The sequence below is a fragment of the Perissodus microlepis genome, chromosome 9, assembly GCF_051167445.1.
Source record: "Perissodus microlepis isolate ML-2025 ecotype Zambia chromosome 9, ASM5116744v1, whole genome shotgun sequence".
NCBI classification, from domain to species: Eukaryota; Metazoa; Chordata; class Actinopteri; order Cichliformes; family Cichlidae; genus Perissodus; species Perissodus microlepis.
In genome coordinates this window covers 13,765,079-13,790,343 of record NC_140469.1, presented here as the reverse complement: position 1 = coordinate 13,790,343, position 25,265 = coordinate 13,765,079, and the positions used below count along the sequence as shown (strand labels likewise).

The window sequence follows — 25,265 nt, the reverse complement described above, 5'->3', positions numbered from 1 at the left end:
AGACTTTAAAGGCACACATAGACATAGACATCAGTGGCTTCATAGCCAGCTGGCATTCTCTCCACAGATCACATCAGTTACACTGCACATTTACCACAGCTACACATTTTGGTTGTCCCAAAAAGACTCGACCACCCATGGGAATCTGTGAGTTTGAGAGACTGAGAGACTACCAGAGAAAACGACATGCACAATAAGACAGAAAGAAATATGGAAAAAGAAAAAAAAAAAGTGCGAGAAATGAAATAAAAGACACGCTGCTCTTGCAAACACCTTATTACTCCAGCTTAATGTAGTGTAAAGTGTTAAACTATTTTCCTTTTCGACACTTGCACCTGCTTGGCTATAAGCTGTAAGTGTTGGACTCAGGTAGAGAAACATGGGCGGAATAAGACGCATGACTCTGTCAACACAACATATGACAGCATTATCCCGGGCAATGACGCATTACCAAGGCAACAGCAACCAGAGAGCACGCGTTATGCGATGTAAATGATCTGGGCTCCTCTGTGACGGATTGCACTTTGTTGCCGTTTCTTGTAAAGTCTCTCCCGCTAAATGCCACATAGCTACAGAAAGGCTTGGTGCTGCACGTCATCATCACACACGCTGCTGTTTCCTAATAGCAGATCTTTTACCATCACAGATGTCTTCGACTGTTTCAGGTTTTTATCAGAGAGGCGTGTGAAATCTTTCAGGGTAATTCTATCTGTCAATTTGCTGTGCTATAAAAAGCCAAACTTTTACATGTCAGCCTCAAGTGTCTCTCATCATCTGAGTAAATACACTCTCACCCCCTGTCTGCAATGGGCACGGGGCAAAAAAAAAGCTACATGCAGCCTTGAACTGAGGTAGATTCTTATCAATGCGGTAAAAGTGGGTGAAGTTAGAAATGATGGTTTAATGTTAATTAGCATCTTGTCTTCGGGGAGTAAGAAAAGCAAGGGCAGGAAGAAACTGGGGAGACATAGAGAGCAGGAGAGAGAGAGGATACCTGAGGATCCTAGAGATAGTTCTCCTTTCTCTCCTCTTTTACTCTATTAGCTCTTGTTCTCTCTCCTTCCCTGACTTGCTTCTTGCCTCGAGTGCTTTCACAAATTAATGACACTGTAACCAGAACATTAGTCGAGTAATGAAAGACGTGGCACAATAGGCTAATAAAAGGGGGTAATACAAGAAATATAAAGAGAAGTTAATAATGAAATAATCCCAAACAGTTATAGTCAAGGCAAGGTCCCTGTTGACTACATTCATCCTTTTTTTCATTAGTAGTAAAACTGCTAAATAAATACATATGAGAGTGTGTTGACGTTAAAAGCCACTCTGCGGAGGGAGGCGGTAGCGTTCATTGTAGATTTGTCAAGAATTGCATATTTACCAATAAAACATAAGGAGTGACAAACTTTGAGTTCAGCTGGATGCAAGCTAGCCATTTTCTCATTTCACAGCAGCGCAACCATTATCGGGTACCTGTTATTTTTATAGGCATGTGAGCTTAAGAGGGAAGGGAGAGAGAAGGAGAAAAGAGGGAAAAAACAGCAATTGCCACTGCTGGATTTGTAAAGGTTAATGATGAACATCCAAAACCACAAACAAAAGAAAAAAAATAAACAAGTGGTTAACCAGATCCATGGAATAAAGTCATTAGGGTGTAATGCAAGACCTTCGAGAACGTGTGTGAAGACGTGCGTGGAATATGACAGTGGTTGGCTTGCTGTTACTTGTGAGGCAATAATTGAGACCAGAAGTGCCCAAGGACTGGGCTGTAACAATGCCACACATACAAACAGCCTCATTATCCTGAACCCCACTCATCTCTCATCTCTATCCCACCCTGTTCCTTTTTTTACCTCCTCCTGTGTCCCTGACTCTCTCCTTGTTTGTCCTTTATACCCTTTTTGTACCAACGACCAATTTCTAACCTGCTTTTCATGCAAGGTTGTTACAAATAGGACTTTACATCAGAAGTCTGTAAAAAACCCAAAACCTGCAAGGTATAGTCACAAAGGAGCACATGCTCATTAAAAGAATGATAAGGTAAACTTAATAAAATCAAATAAACACTTGTTCACATTTGATGCTTTGAGTTGTTTTTGCCTCGACTGCCAGCCAAAGAAGCACTTTTTAATGTCCTTGTCAACACCTGAATCAGTATCCTTGCTGGCTAAAAAACAGTAATTTGGCTTGACATGTGACTGTAATGTAAACAAAGCAGGAGTGACAGACATCTCAAATATTTCTTCAGCTTTCTTTTCTTCTTACTTTCATCATTGTCTGTGTACCATTTTCACGGCCTATAAGTATGCTACTAATGTGATAAAATCCCGAAATATTAGGATTTTATAATAAGAGCTGGAGATCTAACCAGCATTTATTCATATAAACAAAAAAAAAGTGTATCAGTCAGTGTTGGTCAAGTTACTTGAAAAAAGTAATCACTAATTAATTACTGATTACTTCCCGAAAAAAGGAAAGTAATCAGTTTACTTATTTTCAAAAGTAATTAGTTACTTTGTTACTTTTTAAAACATGATTTATCCCCTAAATAGGTAATAAAGCAAAAGATTTTTCAGCCCAATTCTACTTTTTCTGCATAACCCATCATATAAAATGTAATCAAATTAAAAAGTCTCTTTTTAAAACTTGTTTTATTATGCATCAAGCAAACATTAAATTATATGCAACATTCTCTGACTGGAAGAAAATTGTTTAACACTTAAACCTATTTTCTGCATATTCCAGCATATAAAATAAAATGTTTTTTTTTGTTTACACTCACTCTTTCAAATAGATGCACGTGTATAGGAATTTCTTTCACTTATGTATTAATCACGTTATTGTAATGCCTTGGTGCCACTGGATTTTAACATGTCTGACACTCATACTTAAGACAAATGGTAGGGGGTGTAGTAAGGATGTTGGGGGAAACAGGAACTCCAGAGGACCAGTCTTTTGTCTCTTCGAGGACTCTGGGAAGTAGCAAGGGAGTGTGAACCTTAAGGTGTGAAACAGCGGTGTACTGCCTTTTGTTCCTGAAGAAGTTATTTAACTGAGAGCCATGCTAGGCTCAGGGAGACTCTGCTGACCCTGCCCCGTGGTCATGTAGGCTCTCCATCAAGCTTGGTTGTATGTTCTTTGTGTGTTTGGATTAAAGAATGTTAGCTACCGCTCACCGCTCGACTGCAGGCTTTATTTAAATGGAAAACTTCCACAACAAAATGGCGACGAGGATGGGATGGTCCGTGTGGTCGCTGAACAACGGTTCCGTGGACGGGCTGATCACCCCTGAGGAAAAAGGTACCTTTGTCCTACCAGCTGTTGAAGCAAAGGAAATGGAGGAGTCACGGAGCCGTGTGTTTTAGCCACCACAGAGACTATCGATTTTGAGGGGACTCCTGCAGATGGGTGAGTTGTAGCTAACTTGTATACCGTCATGGAGAGTTTTTTGTCTGGCCGAGGGGAGAACGCTGGCTGACTCCGGAGTTCGAGTCTCCGGAGGGAAAATCCTGGCGGTTTGAGGCCCCAGGCTTGTGTTGGGTACGGTCCATCACAAGGACAGTGGCTCGCGCACGTTGTTTGGGAGAAGCCGGCCCATACCTGTGTTCGGTCCAAGTACATCACAGGGACAGCGGTTCGGGTACACTGTCGGAGTCCATTTCTGCGTACTACAGTGCGCAGAGTGGCAGTGTTCGTTCCTTGGTCCGTAGAAGGCAAGGAACCTCATGGGGGACGCCTCGTGTAGTAATGGGAAGCTGGATCCAGTAAAGCGGCAGGCCTTCCACCAGGCGACCAGAGACAAAACTCAATGCGTGACTGTGTGGTGTGTAAGATTGCAGAGAATGGTTGTGTGGGAAAAGTTGATGTGTGTGTAAAAATAGTGAAAAATGGGGTTAAAAATGTTGAAAATGGGGAACAAAAACAAGAAAAGAAAAAAAAAACAGAGGAGTGTAGAAATGTGTGTAAAAGTTGTTTCCAACTAATGGGAGAGGATGGTACTGCAGGCCACCAGCTCCCCTAGGGTGGACACACAAAATTGTCTCACTTTCTGGATTTTAAGAAAGGAGAGTTTAGAACCAGAGAGAGGAGATGTGTTGTTTTAAGCAGTGATAAGAATGATCAAAATGTCTCAGTGTGTCACTTGCAGGTGAAGAGCAGACCCGGATCAATTTTCCACGTGCAGCAGTCAGAAGAAAATTATGGGTTAACATGATTAGAAACACTCAAGCCAAGTTTTTGGCTGAATTGTTTTACAGCTTAACTTCCATGTGTTTGTCACCCTGAGAAAACAAGCTCCAAGAATCTCTCCCTGAAGACAAGAAATGCAGTTCCAGAACAACAAGATGGATCTCAAGAGCTCACAGCAGCATCCTGAGCAGTGAAGAAAAGGTCCAGCAGCTGTGCAAGACAGCGGCAGCAAGGAGAAAAGTGGCATCATCATGACTGGATGGATGGATGTGCATTTCCAAGGAGCTGCAACTTCACTGTGTGTGAATGGACCTTTGAAAAGACTGCCTGAGTTGGACATTTGCCACTTTCGGCGCAAAAATGGCAAGATGAGACAGTGGAAAACACAGGACAACTGACTCTCACTGGACTGCTGCAAGGAGGGGAGATGAGATGAGACCACAATGGAAGGAGCAGGGGAGGACATGGAGGAAGGCGTTTTTAGTGTGGGAATGAAATTTGGGTTTTAGGAAACTGGGAAGAAAAACGACTGCCTTGCGTGGAGAATTGAAAAGTGTCTGGAGCACCGCAAAGAGGAGAGGTACACAAAAAATTACACAAACAGAAAAATGCATTAATCCTACTAACACAAACACACATGCAATGAAGCTCATGAAAACCATATAGCATTTTAAGCATGCATTTCTGTTACCATCATCTTGTCCGGTTCACTTAGTGGGTTAAGCAGTGATACATAGACTAGTGAACTAGTATTATTTTTGGGGAAGGATGATTGAATCATAGCAGGGGTGAACAGAATGATGCAGGAGGGTCAGATGAGTGGAGACTAATAGATTCTTGAGTTTCTTGTTTCTGATGTGTGAGGGAGGTCTTATCATGACACACATTTGGGTACATGGGGGAAAACAAAAACTCATTATCTAATAGAATATTGCTGTTGTGTGAGGTGTGTGACTGGTGGATGAAAGTTTTGGAGATTTACTGATGCATTTTCTTTTGGTACCACTTTAACCCTGCCAATTAGTTGTGTTTTGATCTATCATTCTAAGAGAGTACGCTTAGACAACTTCTAAAAAGAGGCCTTCACATTTTTATTTTTAACAGTGCACTGAGATTTTTTGTTTGGCAATTTTCTCTTTTTCAAGCAGGCCTGCAAGATCGGAATCGAAAGCGCTACACAACATGTTGAACAATCGCAAGTGAGCTTCTCCAAAATTAAAATGGGCTCGGGAGAAAGCCACTTATTTGGGACAATCAGAAAACAAGTCCCTGTCAAAAAGGATTCAGCGAGGTAATCCAGTCTAAATTCTTTTTTTCTTTTTTTGAAATGACGTCATTGCTGGCAGTAGAAACTTATTGCGTCACGAGAGGTTCTACTGTCAGCAAATAAAAATGGGGACTGACTATGCAAGATTGCACCTCCACCCAGAGTGACAAAAGGGTGGATGTATGTATGTTTCTTTTTACAGGAGCAGAAAGGTGACAGCAACATCCTGGGTTGCATGAGCTTTTGGGCCGTGCTGACTTAACCTTTTAAATGCCACTTTCTGTGTCTTTGTGAATTTACCAGCGGTGTGTTATTCATGACCTTGTATTGTTTACAGTGCAGAGGTCACTGTGAGAAAGTGTGCATACAGACACGCTGCGCTAACATCTACATCACTTTTTCCACAGCAGAGGGTTAATCATATGATCTAATCACATGATTTACAGCAGGACACACCGCTGGCTAATGTTTTTTCTTACGACAGGGCCTGGAGTGAAGCTACTTCAGGGGAGAAGCCCTGAGAATTTTTAAGAGACAGTGCACAACTTTATTGTGTATGTCTAATTGTGATAAGCTGACAGAGGGCAAAAGAGGGTTTTCCGGGGAAGTTTTCATTTTAAAATTGCAGGGACCGCGACATGAGGGATATGGAAGGATTGACTGAGGCGCAGATGCAGACCATGACTGGGAGAGAAGGCTTCAAGAGGACCATTGAGAAGCAGGGACCATCTCCAGGACAACTGACAAACGACAGTGGGCTGCACCACTGGGCTTCCAAAGGATTGTCACGAGGAGATTTTGAACAGCAAAATCTTAAAATAAAATGAAAGAGTTTCGCCGTTGACATTGAGGAAGACAACTAAGGTGTACGACGTGCTCTGCCTTAAATCTACAGCCGCGTTGGAACAGAAATCAAGGGATGGAGAGAGCGTGCCAAGCTCCAAAAGTGACAGCGCAAGGAAGATCAGCGTTGGAATTATGACTCTGTAGATGGCACAGACACCAGGAGCCATGACTGTGACTGAGAATGACCACCTAATGCTGTTTCACTTTGCCATGCAAAGTACTTTGACACTCTGGAGAAGGCCTTTCCTCTGTATCATTGTTGTTTCCATTTGCATGTGAGAGCTTAGATTGTGGGGAAGATTAAAGATGAACAAAGGGTGGTGGGAGAACAGTGAAGTGAAGATACACAGTGTGAAACTCCTTTAAGTGTACAATAATGTTGATGTGATATACAGAATGTCAGGAAAGAAATTCTGGTTTTAATGTGATTCTTGATTTAAGAATCAAAGGGTGGGATTGTATAGGAATTTCTTTCACTTATGTATTAATCACGTTATTGTAATGCCTCGATGCCACTGGATTTTAACATGTCTGACACTCATACTTAAGACAAATGGTAGGGGGTGTAGTAAGGATGTTGGGGGAAACAGGAACTCCAGAGGACCAGTCTTTTGTCTCTTCGAGGACTCTGGGAAGTAGCAAGGGAGTGTGAACCTTAAGGTGTGAAACAGCTGTGTACTGCCTTTTGTTCCTGAAGAAGTTATTTAACTGAGAGCCATGCTAGGCTCAGGGAGACTCTGCTGACCCTGCCCCGTGGTCATGTAGGCTCTCCATCAAGCTTGGTTGTGTGTTCGGATTAAAGAATGTTAGCTACCGCTCACCGCTCGTCTGCAGGCTTTATTTGAATGGAAAACTTCCACAACACACGTAAAACACAGCAGAAAATAAATAAAATCAAAGACTCAGCAGTCATGTTGCTCTATTTTTACCTGTATAGCAGGAGTGGGGCAGGCGGAGGTTTGCCCTGGTGCAGTTGTGCCACAGCGGTCAGTGGAAGGATACGGCAGTTTCTCTGTGAATTTCACATTCCAGCGGCAGCGTATTTGGTGCTTGCTCGGACGTTTAGGGGTTTATTCGCTGTAAAAAGAAGTTTTCTTCCCACGCAGTGAGCAGCGGACGCTAATGTTTTTGTCACTTTTTACGGAATTCAACTCAAAATAAGGTCAGTACTTCCACGCTTTAAACGCTGCACGGTCATACTCTCTCCCGCACTCGTTATATTATCCATTTTTGATCTGCACACAGCTGTTTTCACGAATGCCGCACTCGCTTACGTCATTGTCATGAGACACTCTCGCAAAAAAAATCACGGTTTTAGTAACGCAGTAATGCAGCGTGCTTACGGGAAAGTAACAGTAATTACCTTTTTTGCAATAGTAATCCCTTACTTTACTCGTTACTCGAAAAAAGTAATCGGATTACAGTAACGCGTTACTGCCCATCTCTGGTATCAGTGTTGCCTGCACGTATTAGACATTTCTGTCTGTGACCAACACAAGAGAGGAAGAGAAAATGGAGCATCAGAAGAGTTTCTCTGTGAGGAAACATGCTAAATACACTATATGGACAAAAGCAGTGGGCTACCTACACATTATACCTTAAGAAGCTGCTCAGCCATGCAAATCCATACCATGCACCTCTGCCCTGAATATCTTGCAGGAAAGAAATGTGATAAACGACTTTTTGTAAAGGTGTCATCCTATTACAGTACAGTAGTGAGCGCTTCAGAAACCATTCTTTCACAAATGTTTGCAAAGGCAGATTGCATAGCCAGGTGTTTGAATTCAAGGAGGTGCTATTTTCAGTCCCACTGCCACAGGTGTATAAAATCAAAGATTAAGAGGTGCAGTGCAATATTTTTATCCATGAAGTAGCTAAACAAAGCCAGGCTAAAACCCTTTAAAAAAGAGACAAAAAATGTTTCAGATTGACATTTTTTTAATAAATGTTTTTCTTTTATTATATGGAGAAATATTATTGCTTTGTCAAGGCATTTATTTTGGCTTGCATCACTCATATGTTGCTAAACCTTTAAATTCTTCAGAGCTTACCTTTTGAAGTGGGGTAAGTTTTTCTTTTATTAAAAAAAATCTCAAGCAAGTGCTTTAACTGAATAATCATACTTTGATCATACGCTTGATCATGCATTTTTATGCGGAAATAACCTCCCAAGAGATCATTTCTGCAAAGTATAAAATATGGCTACGTTTATCCAGGAAATGCTTGATATCAAGAAGAGCGATAAGTACAAATGTTACAGAAGTATGGTCATCCTGAGCTTATCCAACCACAGAGAAATATGTTTACACCTCCCTCCCACATCCCCTCTTCCTTTCAAATAATAAGGAAATTCAGGGTATAGTTCAGGGAATCTCCTGAAGTAACAGATAAGCAGTCAGGATGTCCTTGAGGTCTCCAAAAAGGCACAATGAAACATGGGCAAGCCATCATGCTCCACAAAGGCCTGGCCCTTTAGACATCCCCGAAACCTCATAAAATGGAGGTCTCAATCAAAAAAAAAGGAAAAAAGAAAAACACAAACACTCACGATAACCTTATCTTAACTGTGGTTGCCCTTGCAGATATTACAGAAAGGAAGAAAACTGTAAACATTTGTACTTATCTTAAAAAAAAAGACGCCACATTCGGTCTGGTTTACAATGAATTGTTTGGCAATTGTTCTTATTAGATGTTTGAGCCAATGGGTGTAGATGACAATAAACAAGCAATCTAATACTAAATATACTAACTGTAAGATTTGCTGGGAACTGTAATGGGTTACTTCAAGGACACAAGCTGATGAAGGAGCAAAGGCACTAGAAAAACAGGGGAATGAAAATGCCTTGTAAGTTAAGAACAGCTGTGCAGCAACAACACACTTCAGCAAAAACGCTTTATCTAAACTCCTTTGTAGGTGTGAGGGTGTATCAGAGGGAATTATGGATGTGTGTTTTTATCCATGTTTGCATCTACACAAAGGCTTGTTTGTGCGAGCCTTGCTCTCTCGCTTGTTTACAGATTGTTTGCGGTGAAGGGAGTACTGATGATACTAAATCATTAGTGAAGGGTGCTAATTCTTATCTAAAAGCTGTGATTCTAACACTAATGGAAAAACTGTTCAACGGCGTGAGTGAGAAGACCAGGGCAGAGAGGTGGGATGATGGGAAAAGTGGTTTTAAAGAGAGAGGGAGACAATACTGTGAGGTAAAAGTGGAGGTGAAGAATGAGAATGAGGCAAAAATGGAGACTTGAGATGTTAAATTGGAGGAGGGGGGAGAACAATGAGAGAATAGGGGAGATAAGAGTGAAGGAAGAGGAGAGAATAGATAGCTAGAAATTGATAAATGTGCATGCAGAAGATTATAGGGAGCAGTGGGGAGAGGGAAAATGACATTGAAGAAGGACCGAAGGAAAGAGAAGGAAAATATTGCTTTTCTCTATGTACTTGTGTGCGCGTGTTTCTTTGCGTGTTACTGTACACATCAGCATCGAGGTCCCCGATTATTGTATCTCCCAATTGTGCCATCGAGTGAGCGTTCGAGAGCGAGAAGGAATTTGTGGATGTTTGAGTGAGAGAGAGAGAGAGGTGATAAAAATGATAAAAAGGACAGAATAGGTGCAGGAGGTGAGAAAGGGGTCAGGCAATTAGAACAATTACTGCCAAGGATTCAAATTAAGGGTGTCACTGGTGGCAGAATATAATTCCCATTTAACGGTTCGTTTAGCTCCAAAATGCCAGCCCTAGTCTAATAGATGAGATCTGGATGGGAAAAAAGTGGAAGTGGAAGAGTAGCAAGTGTGTATAGTGACGCGTGCGTGTGTGCTTGTGGTTCACAGTGGAAATGCTGTTGACAGTGTAATTTGATGAAAGCTGACAGCTAATTTATGAAGCATATTTTTGGGTAAATGATTTTTCCTGGTCCTGCTTTCTCTGTCATTCTAGACTAGTAATTGGATTTCCCCTAACTTGCAAGGTACTGAATTAGGAGTAAACTAGTTACTGGCTGTCTGTGTGTGGCTGTGGCAGGGTATGTGTGTACACGCCACAGAGGGCTTGAGACTTAAAAAGAAAAAGAGGAATTTTAACAAAGCATGGGTTTGTGTATGCGCGAGTATGCGGATACCATATTTGTAGATGGAGGTGCAATCTCAGAGAGGAGTGGAAGTTAATTGCAAAGTTTTGGTCTGCTGCACTAATACCCAACTATTACTAACCACCTTTTGCTTTATTCCCACTCAGTCAATCAAGGACCATGGACACAAATATATGCATCAACACACACACACATCAAACTAACTCGCCATCCTCTACTCCTATCTCAGTCTCTTTCTGTCTCGTCTCACTTTAATTGCTAGGAGTGTCTTGTCTTTATGAAGCTATTCCCTAAGGTGGGTCACGGTGCGCAAATATAAATGTGTGTGTGTGTGTGTGTGTATGCATGAGTGTGTGTTAGGAAACAGAGGGAAATTCTAAATAGAAAGCTGTTCCGACAGCAAGCTTGTAATTCTCGTAGTAAAAAAATTAAAACAAAAACACTATGCACACCCACACTCATGCATGAGCGTGCACACACACACACACACACACACACACACACAAACCCAGTGAGATATTAGACTAAACACAAACATGCCTCTGTCACCACCAGAGGCAGCTGCACAGCTGTGAGCCCTCCTCTTGCGTTGAGGCGTTTTAGCTGTTTAAGCCATTCACACACGGCTAAACCGAACCATAACACAAATCAAATGTATCTAATCCACGACAAACCTTAAACAACCGCCAGCCTAACTAATATAAACCAAACTGACACAAAACCCTACCAGGCCTTGCTCAGGCAAACCACAGCCAAACTGACTCAGTCCAAACAAATCTAATGCAAATGTGTGTAATCCAAGTTAATCTAGTCAGAATGAGCAAAGCCAGAACACAACTCATTTTCAGAGGTCTGCTTCAGTTGTATCGTGTGTAGTTCTGTTGGTGGCTAAAAACAAGGATGCAGGCAACGGTTCAAACATACACATGGGGAAAGCCAATGAAGGGTATCTTGCCATGGTGCTGGACAGCAACCAGTCACCAGAAAAGCTTTAAAGCTCCTTGGCATAAATACTGCAAATGTCTGGTATTCAGCCTGTGGGGTGGTAAACCATTTTTAAAAATATATTTGTAATTTCTGTTTTTGTGATGTTAGTAGAAAATCTGTAACAGGTCTATAATCAGATCTAGCAAAGGCCATGTCATTAAATCCCCATGATTTTGACACTCATAAAGACCCCTAACAGAACAATCTTCAGTCTCCGATACGCAGAATCCTCAGACAGAAGCAGACGGGAAGACTGTGTTTTTATATGTTATGAATTTTCCATCAAAGGTTGACTATGTGGTGAAAACCAAACCTCCTATCTGTGTCAGCACTGTCTACCCGTGTTTGAGTCAGCGGTGAATAAAGATGCCATCCTCAGCCTTTACCTGGAGTGTTGAGGAGTCTGGACATGCGACAGCTGTAGGCGATTTGCTGCTCACAGTATTCTGCACTGGTGGTGATGGCTGTCACCTGAAAACACAAGCAGGGATATGTATTTTCATTTTATCTTCTTCGACCAGACAGGCCCGTTTTATGTAAGAACAAATTACTGAGCTGTGAAAGAAAAGAAAGCACACTCTAAAGTTGTTTTAATTTTTGCCTTCTGTGACTCTGAGAAGCTGAAAATGGAATAAGCAGCCACTACAAATTATGAAATAACGTAATTTGATGGATATGCTTCTCAAACCATGTAATGTCATAGTCATCCTGCAGTCACTTCCCATTGGGGTGCCTTTAAACTTCACACACACAGTTTTCTTTTGACTGTGAGTGACAACTGCAATCTGTAATCACTCACCAGAAAGATTAAGATATTGACTCTTGAGTGTGAGAAGAGATTTAGGTAGTCTGAACTGTGTGTGGGTGAAGCACAGCAGGCAGGTGATGAGGGGATGATGATGGACACTTTTTATGTTAGTATATCGCAGTATGTTTGAAAGACTGGCTGAATACGTGAAGTGCTGTAGCTCTGGCTGTATTATACTGCGATCATAAAGTTAGTAACTTTGTCAAAACAGAAGAAAAACTGTGCTGCAGCATAAATGCTCACTGTGTTCTAAACCCAGGACCACTGCTGTCAGTGCTTTGAAGCACCAGCTGCAGGAACAGCAGAGGCCGAGTGATAACAATCCTCTTAAAGAGGAACAAAATCCGCATTTGGAGGTTGGAAGTAACAGCTCTGTCAGTCAGAAGACCGTGGTTTGTCTCCCATTTTGGGGCTCAGTGTGTTTGTGTGACTTTGTTTTCACTTTCAATTTTTGCTTCGGTTTGTTTAGGAACCAAAAAAGTTTTAGAAGACATTTTGGCTTCATTTAAAGTATGACCCTTCACAGTATTAACCTGGCACATTGATATGATACTAACCCAGTCTTTTGACTGTCGAAAAGTGACAAGTTGGGAGCAGCTTTGAAAAAATATAAATAATACTCTGAGCTAAAAAATGCTTGAAATGTTACTGTAGTGAAAGACCATCCTGTGTGTGTGAGATCATTACAAAAACCATGCAGAAATTTAATTTAATTTCATTAGGTGGATCTGTTCAACTGCTGGCTAATGCAAACATCTAAACAGCCAATCACATGGCAGCATCTCAGTGCATTTAGGTATGACATGATCAAGATGGCCTGCCGCCTTGTTGTTGGCAGAGATCATCTTTGAAGTGACCACACTGTGTATCACTGCTGTCAAGACAGGAACTGGAAACTGAGGCTACAATTCTCATGGGCTCAGGAGTAGAGATGGACCGATCCGATATTACGTATCGGTCCGATACTGACGTAAATTACTGGATCGGATATCGGAGAGAAATAAAAAATGTAATCCGATCCATTAAATATCAAAAAATCACCTCACAAAACTTGCGACATGGCGTAACTCGGCTCATAACCGTAGCACGTCGCAGCAGTATGCATCACGTGATAGAGCGGCTGTGTGTATTTGTAGCCTCGCTACCAAACCGGCGTTTTATCTCCCAGAGAGAAGTAAAGCAAGTGTGTAAGTTCATCTCTGAGTGTTTGTAAAGCGTTCCCGCGTTAAGCTTAACAACCGATATATGGAGCGACTGCCTCTCTCTCTCCCTCCCTCTCCTGCTGCTACTTCAATCGTGAACCTGATCAATGATCAGCTGATCGGCTTTTCTGTCGCAAGTCCGTCTCTCTTGTTTGTTTTTGGCCCACTTCGCGCCAGAAAGAGGAAACCAGCGGCTGAATAACAGCAGCACGTTTAAGCTTGATAAGCTGTTGTTAGAATTTATTTAATATTACTTTCTACACCAGGATCCTTTTCTACGCAGCTGACGGCTGGTAACTGTGCAGGGGCGGATCTAGCAAAGTTTAGCCAGGGGGGCCGATAGGGCATGAACAGGGAAAAGGGGGCACAAAGACATACTTTTCTTTCTTATTCTCATTTAAAATGTCTAGCTTTTAATAAATAATTATCTGAATCTTACACCCAAAGTTTTAATCTGATGTAAAATGTATAGAAGTCCATTACTGTATATAGTAACTATTAAGTCTAATATACCCTAGTAAGCTATAGTACTTTTTCCTTTGGGAAGGTACGATCTGTGCAGTCTGCAGTTCTGTTGAAGAAAGATGTTGAATCTATTTAATTATTCTTGAAAATAATTGATTTCTGTGCATTTTTTTCACACTGCATCAAATTAAAGTTAAGCATCATGAGGTGGAGGGTGGTTCCCTATTTTTTTTTTCTGGGAGTTTACAACCCTATTAGTTTGGTTGCTTACTCTTTAAAACACCAGAATAGGGAGGATGGTGTAGGTTAAGTTTACTAGATTGATCAGAGAGACTGATATTGCTGAACTATGAAATATTTTGGGTGCAGTGTATTTTTTGCATAGAATAGCTTTAGTGTTTGTTTTTTTTAACTTGAGTTTGAACTTATACAAAAAGCAGCAAGATATTAAAAAAAACAGTTTTATTGATTAAAAAACACTATATCGGATTCATATCGGTATCGGCAGATATCCAAATTTATGATATCGGTATCGGACATAAAAAAGTGGTATCGTGCCATCTCTACTCAGGAGTTGGACAAGAGAAAGCTGGGAAAACATTGCCTGCTGTGATGATTCTCAATTTCTGCTGTGACAGAAATTTTGACGGTAGTGCCAGCATGAACGGCATAAAAGCAACTGCCTTGCACTTAGGCTAGTAGTGGTATGATGATGCATGTTTTCTTGTCTAGTTTTGGGGTCTTAAGTACGTATGGTTGCCCAAGTGCTGCAGTGTCTAAGTGCCTATCTGAGTATTGTTGCTGACCATGCCTATCTATTTATGACCACAGTGTCTTCTAATGGCTGCTTCTAACAGTAAAACACACTATGTTACATAGCTCAAATCATCTCAATCTGGTGTCTGGTTCACTGTGCTCTAATGGCCTTCACAGATCTCAGTACAATAGAGCACCTTTGGGGTGTGATTGAAAGGGAAATTCACATCATGGATGTGCAGCCAAAATGCAGCAGCTTTGTGATGCTATCATGTCGATATGGACCAAAATCTCTGGGGAATGTTTCCAGCAACTTGTTAAATCTAAGACATGAAGAAATTAAGACAGTTTTTAAGGAAAATGGGGGTCGAATGTGACACTAGGATAGTATAACCAATGAGGTGTCCTTTTAGTTTTCGATTATCTTGCACTAATCACTGTATCTACTGATATGTAAAAACTCAAGCTATCCCAAATTCATGCTCTGTCTGTCTGTTTACTTAACCAGAAATTACAGAGGCTGGGGAACACATTAGCTCTGGGAAAACTTCAATTTACATACAACTCGAGGCACAGCTCCACAAGCACATTCAGTATTTGCCAAGAAAAAAATGATAAATGATTAGTTGTAATGATTGAACTATTCTGCACATATTCATTTAATAAATACAGTATTGTGCCATGGGAAAAGAGACATGGCTTTATAACTGCTTCACTACTTTTTAATTCACACACTGCATGCATAATGCTAATGCTAATTCAAGTCCATGTGACTTAGGCGTAGTCGGAAAAATAAAGGGCTTTTTTGCAGCAAACAATAAGAAGACTGCTAACACAGAAGAAAATGCAGCTGCTTTCGCACAAGCAGAGGTCTCAGAGAAAACAGCCCAAAAATTAAACCCTATGGTCCTGTCAGCAACAGCAGAGTAACGTGTGCCATGCACCATATTAGGCTTGCTTTTAAAGGGTGGGATAAAATGATCTAAAACAAAACAGATGTTAGCAGTAGTCAGTAAAAAATCCTCACGGTTCTCATCGTTCATAATATGTACTAAGGGAGAAGCCCAGAGCCTGAGGGCTACAATTCAAACAAATCAAAACCCATTTTTCCATCTCATAATATATTCCTTTTCATTTTTTAAAAAAAGATTTTTTGGCTTCTAAACCAAAGTATAATACTACTTTTGCCTTATTTGCAGACAAAACACTTTCTATGCTTAACGTGTTCAAGTGCATTACCTGGTCCATTGAGGCACTGTAGTTGACCTGTAACACGGTCCGTCTGTTTCTGCTGGAGCCTGTGACTATGGTTTTGGGAGGCAGGTTGTTCATCACTGTGGTCCATACTTTGTCCTCTATGAAAATAGACAAAACACATTCAAAATGAAAACAAGCCATAGCGCAATTTAAACCTAGGAGACGTATTAGATCGTTCGTTTAATTTTACACATGCAATCGATTCGCACATGCAGACATAGCAACACATGAGTTGTGCAGTTTAGCTGTCATGGCAGTGAAGTTCTTTCCGTGTAATCTAAGTTACAGCTATGAGACTCCGGGGTTTAATAGACACTTCTGTCCTGTTATAGTACGAACCAGTCACTCACACAGCTCCTTGTTCATTCACACTGTCAGTCAGGGAATGTGTGTGTGTGTGTGTGTGGTTCAGGTTTCTGAGGTGTGTGTGTGCGGGAGAGAGAGAGAGAGAGAGAGCGTGAAACTCTTAACATTTCAGAGGTGTGTGTGAGTGCGCTATTCAGCGTGACTAAGGGGCCAGCCAGTGGAGTGCAGTGACATTTCATTAAAAGTCTCGCCTTTGCTCTGCCTCCATGCTCTGCTGTTCCAGACTATCTACTTATTCCACTGTGTGTGTGTGTGTGTGTGTTCATGGAAGTGTGCAGGTGTGTGTGACAGAAGACGTGTCACACAGACCCTTAGAGCACTCCTAGAGTTGCATAACAGCTTTGTTGCGTATATGTTTGTGGCGTGTGTTTTGATGTGCATGTGCATCTCAGTATCTGTGTTTGCTGCTGCTTCAGAAGTAAATGTCAGTTACTGTGAATACGTTGCCATGGAAACCACAGATATAACAGGTTAAGGCTGCTGCCTTCTGAGGTTAAGAACGCGAAGGGCTGCAGAGTTTATTTCCTTTCATAGGTCACTGGGGCTAGACAGTATGGAAGGCACACACGCAAACACACACTGGAGACACACACCTGTCATGTTGCAGTTAACTTTGAAGGGGCCAAGAGGTCCGCTGCCATCGGGGTCGATCCAGTAGGCATCGGAGGACTTGCCCAAATGCTTGTAGGCCTCACATGAAGGCTCATAGATCGCTGGAGCAGAGCAAGGGTGAAGAAAAATGAGAGCAAACATGAGCAGTTGAAGGAGGATGGGTATTAAAGGAAAAACACAAGAAAATCCAGCGCACTATACATCTATACATACAAAATTAGGCTTACAATACAAGTCTGTGTTTGACACCTACTCAGTGTGACACCACGTCATGTTGAGATATACACTGACACTGGGGAACATCCATATTTAAAGGAGCACAACTGTTGAATGGATGACAGATGAGGAAACACTTTTTTCCTATTTATAAATCCAAACCAATGAGGCAAAAAAAAAAAGAAATAAAAATAAAAAATGGCCGTGGGTGGTGGCAGTGTTAAGGCCTGGCTTTCCAGCAAAATCAGCAGTTGATTCCCCGTAAACAGAAAAGCGTTCATAGATTGGCAGTTTTTTCTTTTTTCTTTTTGCCCTGAGGCTGGTGCGAGAGAAGAGGCTACAGTGAGCCACTCAAAAATATACTATAGACAAATGCTAGAGTAACATTTCTGTTTTGTTATCTAATTCAGCAACTAAAGCTTCCGAATCCACGATGGACCTAAAATAGCAACTCAGTTTCCAAAGCTGCTTTCTTCCCCCCCCCCCCTATTTTTATTTTCCCCTTCGTCCAAAAGGCAATTTCATATGGTTGCCTCGCTCACCACATTGTCTCTATTCAGTGCCTGTCAAGGAGCGGCGTCTTCTCTCTAACACTCGAGCAATGTAGCTGACAACATATTGATGTTGTGTTTGTGTTGACGTACACACAGACAGACAGGAAGAATTACACATCAAAGCGAATTGCGAGCGTGACTTGAAGTGAAACTTTCTTGATTGAAGTGTGACTCCTCACAGGCTTAACAATGAGTTTAAGAAGAAAAAGAGCCTGTAATATGTTCATAGTTCTTTCTTAGTTTGCCTGCTATCAACTCCTTATTTCTGTCTGCAGTTTCTTTATTTTTCAGCCTTTTCTTTTCTATATGTTCTCCGACCACTTCATTGATCTCAGTTTTGCAGGGTGGTTTTCTGATAAGAGGAGACTCTTTTTGTTAACCAAAACCAGTGTTGGGAGGATGTAACCGTACTGAGGAATCTCAAAGGATCAAGAGAATTGTTGAGGTTGATGTTTCTGTTCTGGCTCAAAGCCATTGGCAAAGGCTGTAATACAATGGTAGTGTAATAGCCAGCATTTCTCCTAGGACTTCTTCAGTGTTATGTACCACAACAGAAAGATTCAATGTGGAACAGAGAAATTCAGAGAAATTTCTCCAGAGGGAACTTGATTAGAATATTTAGTAAGTCAATACAAAAATTATGTCTGCAAATATTTACCATCAGAGTGGAATACTAGGGGGATTTGGAAAGGAGCTTACGGCAGTATCAAAATAAAAGCTGTAAATGCTGGTAACCCCTGTGCTTATTTTTTAATGACAAAAAAATACAGTCAAAGTATTTAATTGGCATGAACTAAAATGCAGTTTTCAAAACTGTATACTCTTTTTTTTTTTAGTTATTAACCATTCAGTTATTGTTTTTATCTCAGAATATGGTTAAAACATATTTATTCTTCCATTAATTGACTATTACGTATCTAATCACTAAAGGATGGGACACTACTGCACACTCCTGGGTCTTTAATTGGTGACATGTTTTAAATCATTTCATGGCGTCAAATTACACCATTGTTTTGTTTCACTCTTTATTTATGCTGCCATCGTAGTCCAGAGGTTGAGAAGTGTAATTCTGGTGGTCATAAGATTTGCCCTGTACCCATGTGTGCTGTCTGCAGGTACCTCAGCTTCTTTGTGCATGTTGGGTTAATAAGGTGCTTAAATGTAGAATAAAGCACTGTATGAATGCATGCTTAAATGTGGTTGTTGCTCTAAAGCACTTTGAGTGGTCAGTAAGACTGAAAAAGCACTATATAAATGCCCGTCCATTCCATTTCATCAACTTTGCCACCGACAAGCTCCACCAGAGAAACTATTTAGAGGTCCATGACAAAGGAGCGGCTCTTTAAGGAAGTGAAAAGAGTTGCTCATTCACTCTCTCTCCCCACACTTTACTGGCAGGTCTCCAGATTTGCCTCACACCTTTATAGCCGGAAACCAGAGACCTTCATTTCTAGGTTACTACTGCCTTAGGCTGTCTCTTATTACTCCTAACTAATCCTTGACAAATTTTTTCAGAGGGCATTCGTGAAGTCAGCACCTTGTTTACTCATTTGTTTCTTTCATGTATCATCACCAACAGCTGTTATTTTGGCACATATGCAGCACAATGCATCGCAGAGCACTATGTCGTTGCATAGTGTTTCCATATAGCCCCAGAAACTCAGAGCTGTATGTGATACAGTAAGTATATAGTAAATAGGGCTGCAATTTTGGACACAGATTCACACATATAGAGAGATGCAGTCGTACAAAGACATTTGTCGATGTGCATCTTGCTTCCTCTGTTTCTGTATTTTTTATGATCTATTCATTATTACCTACTTAGACCAACTCTGCAGTGCCTAAATTTGAAAAATGTCTTTTTCACTCACTTTATTCCTCTGGCTTTCTCACACCTCCATTATATTAAATCTGCTCTTTTAGATTTATTTCCAGAACTTTACTTCTCCGCCTTCTCTTAAAAGAGAACAGTCTTTGAGGCTTATGGGAGGAGGGATGGCATTCTCAAATTGTTAAGCATTTAAAAAAAAAAAAATCCGGCTTTGCTCTCTCCGACTCTGTTCTCTTTGTGTTGTGGGGCTTTTTGGGTCGTATTCCTTTTTCTCTGTCGGAACAAAACACACAGTGTCGTCAGAAAAGCCTGAATCCCATGAATACTTCAAAAGTTCATCTGTCCCTCTAATGAGAATTGTGGCTTTGAGCAGAAAAAAACCCAACAAACAGCTTAATCACTCAAAGTCGAATGGAGGAAGGCTAAATCAAACACACACGTGCACACACACACACGGGCAGAGCAGCGCGGCCTAAAGTGTTTTTCCACTGACGGGAACACAAAGAAACAAAAAATGAATAGAACAAACAACTGTACACACAACTCGCCACACACACACACACACACACACACACACATACTTACAGGTATGACATGTTGCTCCAGTGTATCCAGTTCCATCACAAGTACAGCTGAAGCTGTCCCAGGTCTGTTTACACCGACCACCATGTTCACAATGATTGGGCATACATCTAGAGAGGAGGACAGCAATAGCACTTTTACAGGAAATGTTTTCAACACTTGTTGCTTTAAAAACTTGCTTTATAAATAAATACACTACAATTCAATGATCAATATCTGTCACTCAGAAATGTTCTTATTTTGAAAGGAAAGCACATCGATTTTTATAGATACTTTTTAATGATAGCACCCATCCAACAGCACATTGTGTTACTTAATGCAATTTATCACGGTAAAAAGCTTATTGATCAGAAAACAATAAAAGCTTCAACAAAAGCTTTTCTAACTACAAACATTTTTGGACCATGAGTCAGCGTGTGAATGTTAGAAAGTGTGTGCCATCGATAAAACCACTGTATGAACCGTTCTGTGATTAGCTGAATGGGGCTTGAGCCAGAAAGCGCTTTGAGTGCTCAACTGAGTAGAAAAGCGCCATGTAAGTGCCAGACCATTTATCAAATCTTTTCTCAAAATGACCCAAACTCACCAGAGTATTTTTGTTCTCCAAAACAAAAGATATCCCATTCTGATTCTTATAAAAGAAAAAAAAGAAGACGTTCTAATGCGCAGCTGAGCAATGGGACAAATACACTAGAGTCTCTGACTTGGAAACAGATCTCTTACAGAGTCAGATGGTGCTAGGTTGTGAAGAGAGGAGTGGATTATTTTCTTAAAAAAAACAAACAAACAAAAAATTTTCTTTGCTTTTTGTTTTGGCAATTTGCTCCTTTTCATAGAACAACAGAATATTCTGGGCTATGGTAATATGACGAATTAACAATTTAATGTGACAAACTTGCGTATGCCCATATAGACATCTCATTAAAAACTTCTTTTTTATAACAGATGATCTAAATTTTGTGATAAACAATGTTAAGGTGCACTATATCTAACTCGTTAAAAAGGAAAGGAAATACATTAAAAGGTGATTACTTGTAGGTTACATGAACTGTGACCACATTGAGATTTTCTTTAGAAGTCCATTACTATAGGTAGCTACTATCTAAAGAAATACAGGACTGACAGAGTGGCATCCCTATTCATCTGAGACAGAAGTCTTACAATATAATAATAAAAGAATGTGATTCTATGAGTTGAGATTAATGTAAGTTTTATGATTTCACTGACCCGAGGCCCTTGAAAACTACCACACATACCTTTGCAGGCAAAGGATACTAAATATTTATGCTGTAAAAAAGCTGATTCAAAAGGACAAAACCAGTGATAAGATCTAAACCATTCAAACATATCAGTCAGTATGATGATAATTTCTATCTAATAATTTAAAATAGAACTCGGCAAAGAACCTTCGTTCTTTGAATTTCCACATATTTTCTCCCTGTTTGGACTCTTTTCATAACCAATGTCGTTATTAGCTTGATAGGTTCAATGAATCTGTCAACATTTCTATTCAAGGTGTTCACAAGAACAAAAGAAAGCAAGTAATGCCTTCACTTGATTACCCCCCCAGCAATACTTGTGCCAAGACACCCAGGTGTCAGTGAAAGAAAATGCAGGATCTACTGGTGACCTTGGCTAACTGTAAACAGTCAGGAATAACTCAGTTTTAATCGGACCATGTGCGACTAAATAAAGTCAGACTGTCAGTGACTACTGAAGTGTGTGTCTGCCTATAATAAAATGAAACGTCATTGATTATTGAGTGCACGAGGCGACAGACCTGCTAATGATGCTGAATGTCAGTGTTCCATCTTAGGTTTCTTAACATAAAGCATATTGTTATTGTTAAAATTTAGTCTCTATATTCACAGATGGAAGTAAACAGAGTGTGAACACAGCACTGAGCACACAGCAGTTAAGACATCACAGTTTTTCTTGTTAAAATTTGAATACCAACCCAAATCCCGAGCACATCAAAGTTCTGTGGTTTGATCTGCCTGCAGGCCTGTGGGGATGGATCCCGAGGCACGGGAGTCTTAAAGCGGGGTTTTCCACACACACAGTCACGTACCAGTTATGTGATTAGAATTTTTAAGTCTGCTTACTTGAATGTAATAAAATGGTGTTAGCAGGAAAGCGAGCTGGAGGACAAACAAACACTGACTCGTAAAAGCTGCAGGGGTCCTTTAAAATGCTGAGTTCTTCTCCAGCCTCACTGGCAGTTGGGCAGTTAAGCAGCACAAATATTCCACCTCTGGAGCTAGACATGATGATTACTGCTGTTGTGCACACAATACTGATGAAAGTGACATGCAACTTTGGTCTTGTTCACATAACATAGGACAGCTTCACTGACAGCAGGGGGTTGTAATTGTGGCCATCTTTGGATTTCTTTGTACATTTGGACTCAGTGTACTTGGAAAATGAGGGAGACAGCATGTGCTGTAAAAAAATGAAATAAATAAAATAAATAAAAATCCTGCCTGTCTGCTAGGCTACAAATTATTTGACAAGCATTTGGCTATGTACAAAATTGACCCTGTGGCAGTCTAAAAGCTGTGAAAAATAAACTTTCTAGTGTGACACTAGCAGTGTTAGTCAAGTTACTTGAAAAAAGTAATTACTGATTACTTCCCCCAGAAAGTAATCCAGTTACTTTACTGATTACTTATTTTCAAAAGTAATTAATTACGTAGTTACTTAGTTACTTTTTAAAAACACGATTTACAACCTGAATAGGTGATAAAGCGATAGATCTGTCAACCCAATTCTACTTTTTCTGCATAATCCATCATACAAAATGTAATCAAATGGAAAAGTCTCTTTTTTTTAAACTTGTTTTATCAGTTTTAATCTTTTAACTTTATGCATCAAGCAAAAATGAAATTATATGCAACATTCTCTGACTTGAAGAAATTAGTTTAACATTTAAACCTATTTTCTGCACATTCCAGCACATAAAATAAAATATTTTTTGTGTTTACACTCAGTCTTTCAAATAGATGCAAGTAAAACACAGCAGAAAATAAATAAAATCAAAGACTAGCGGTCCTGTTGCTCTATTTTCACCTGTAAAGCAGGAGTGGCGTAGGCAGAGGTTTACCCTGGTGCAGGTGTGCCGCAGCGGTCAGTGGAAGAATCCGCGAGTTTCTCTGTGAATTTCCCATTACGTCGTTGCGCACTCGGAGCTTGTTTAGGGGGTTTTTTTCGGTGTAAAAAGAAGTTTTCTTCCCACGCACAACGGACACTAATGTTTTTGTCACTTTTTATGGAATCAAACTCAAAGTAAGGTCAGTACTTCCACGCTTTAAACGCTGCACGCTCATACTGATCCATTGTTGATCTGCACACAGCTGTTGTCACAAACGTGGCACTCGCTTACGTCACTGTCATGAGACATTCTCGCAAAAAAATCACGGTTTTAGTTACGCAGTAACGCAGCGTTCCTACGGGAAAGTAACGGTAATCTAATTACCGTTTTTGTAATAGTAATCCCTTACTTTACTCGTTACTTGAAAAAAGTAATCAGATTACAGTAACGCGTTACTGCCCATCTCTGGACACTAGTTTGCACAGCACATTTTTTATGCAAGTAACGCATCTGGAGTGCAGAATGACTCAAATTCCCTGAAATGTTTCTGTCAGCGCATTTCGTGCAGTTTGTCCAAGTAGAGTTAACTTCAAGTTAACGAGCTTACTGTGCTAATGCTTTGATGCCGTGCAGCCCCACGCACAGTTAATTTCCTTTCGCTGCTCAGCTCTCACACAGTGGCTCAGCTATGCTCCAATCCCTCCATATTGTGGCCAGTCACATGCGAGGATATAGGATAATATCATTATGTGAAAAACAGAGGGAGAGACGCGACAGTCAAGTGGAGTGTGCGTCTGTCCTCTCAGTAAGTGAGTGAGACAGTAGACAGCGGTGAGGAGGGCTGTGCGAGTGCATCGCAAAAACACATAAATATGCCTGACACCCGTAAACGAAGCAGCATCTGGCTGCAGTTTAAAGACTTTTTTGTCTCGGTCTCGTCTCGACTTTGTCTTTGTCTTGACTCAGTCTGTCTTGGTCTTGGTCTTGTCTTGACTACAAGTCTATTCATCAGTGGTGCAGAGGGTATGTTGATGATGAAAGCACTAGCATTAGTGCTAATCTTTTCTGCAAGGCTCCAAAAAGAAATAAATAAATAAATCCATGATTCAATTCCAGTTACATCTTTGCAGCATGGCTTCTTGTTATGGATAATGCAAAATTGTTCTGTTAATTTTCAAGACATTTCCCTAATGTTCCTACTTAATCTAGGCGTTTCCAATCCAGAGGTAATGTTAGTCATTTTTTTAAAAAGGTTTGTAGTGGTGTAACATACCGACAAAGGTTAGGTAGATTTGACCTATTTGTGTTGTGCTTGAGTACAAATATAGAGTAGAGCGCACCTAACAAATTGTGTACTAATTGTTACATCAATTTCATTGAGTATATTTTTAAAAGTTTGTTTTTACAGTGTAACAAGGTTCAGATAAAGGGCCTTTCAGAGAGGGTTGCAATTGACAATCACAAAAGACATTGTGCTCAGCAAGCTGTGATCACTCAAGTATACTAACTATATATGCAGCTTTTTTTTGCTGAAAAAAAAAGAGACATTTCGGTAAATTTATGAGCGTGTGTGGTTTTATGTGCCTCTGCACTCATTGCCTCGGCAGTATTACAGAACAACAGTGACATTGTGGGAATTTGCATGGGCATAGCTATGTGTCCACCTGAGAGTGTGTCTGTTAGGTTGTGTGTAGTTTCTGTTTCTTCCACTATCTCACCCTAAACACAATCTCACAGTGGAACGGCATTGATCAAAGGGAGGTCAGACAGGGCTATTGAACTGCCTTCAAAGACATTCTGATTAGTTAGATGGTAACAGTGCACCCATTCATCTTCCATGGCAGAACAAGGCCCACCTCAAGTACTGCAGGGCTTATACAAAACATTTGAAGTAATAGACTTGGGCAATACTGGGAGCACAGAGAGTAGGATAGTTTCATTAAATTTGGAAAATTCTGTGTTAGTTCACGTCCAAAATAAAGTTTTTTGGCCATGGACAGTTTTTTTTCTCCACCTGTGAAGGCAGAAGTTTTCTGGAGAACTGTCAGCACATCTGCTATTGCATTTTCAATATGCAGCAGCAGGAAGCCAACTTCCAGTGGTCTGTAACACTCTTGGTCACTCATCTTTGTGATCGTTCCTCCAT

General features: G+C 40.6%; 1 protein-coding gene across 2 annotated transcripts in view; it reads right to left on the bottom strand.

Moving 5' to 3' along the window:
• The window catches only part of cntnap2a (contactin associated protein 2a), a 390,635-nt gene that overhangs the window by 119,277 nt on the left and 246,093 nt on the right, over positions 1-25,265 (bottom strand). For both annotated transcript variants that reach the window (XM_084939110.1, XM_084939109.1), the window contains exons 12-15: positions 20,032-20,138; positions 16,827-16,946; positions 15,850-15,965; positions 11,766-11,850 (exon numbers count right to left, since the gene is read on the bottom strand). In XM_084939110.1, coding sequence (XP_084795236.1) covers positions 11,766-11,850; positions 15,850-15,965; positions 16,827-16,946; positions 20,032-20,138 — 428 coding nt within the window. The remainder of the gene's footprint in view (positions 1-11,765; positions 11,851-15,849; positions 15,966-16,826; positions 16,947-20,031; positions 20,139-25,265) is intronic.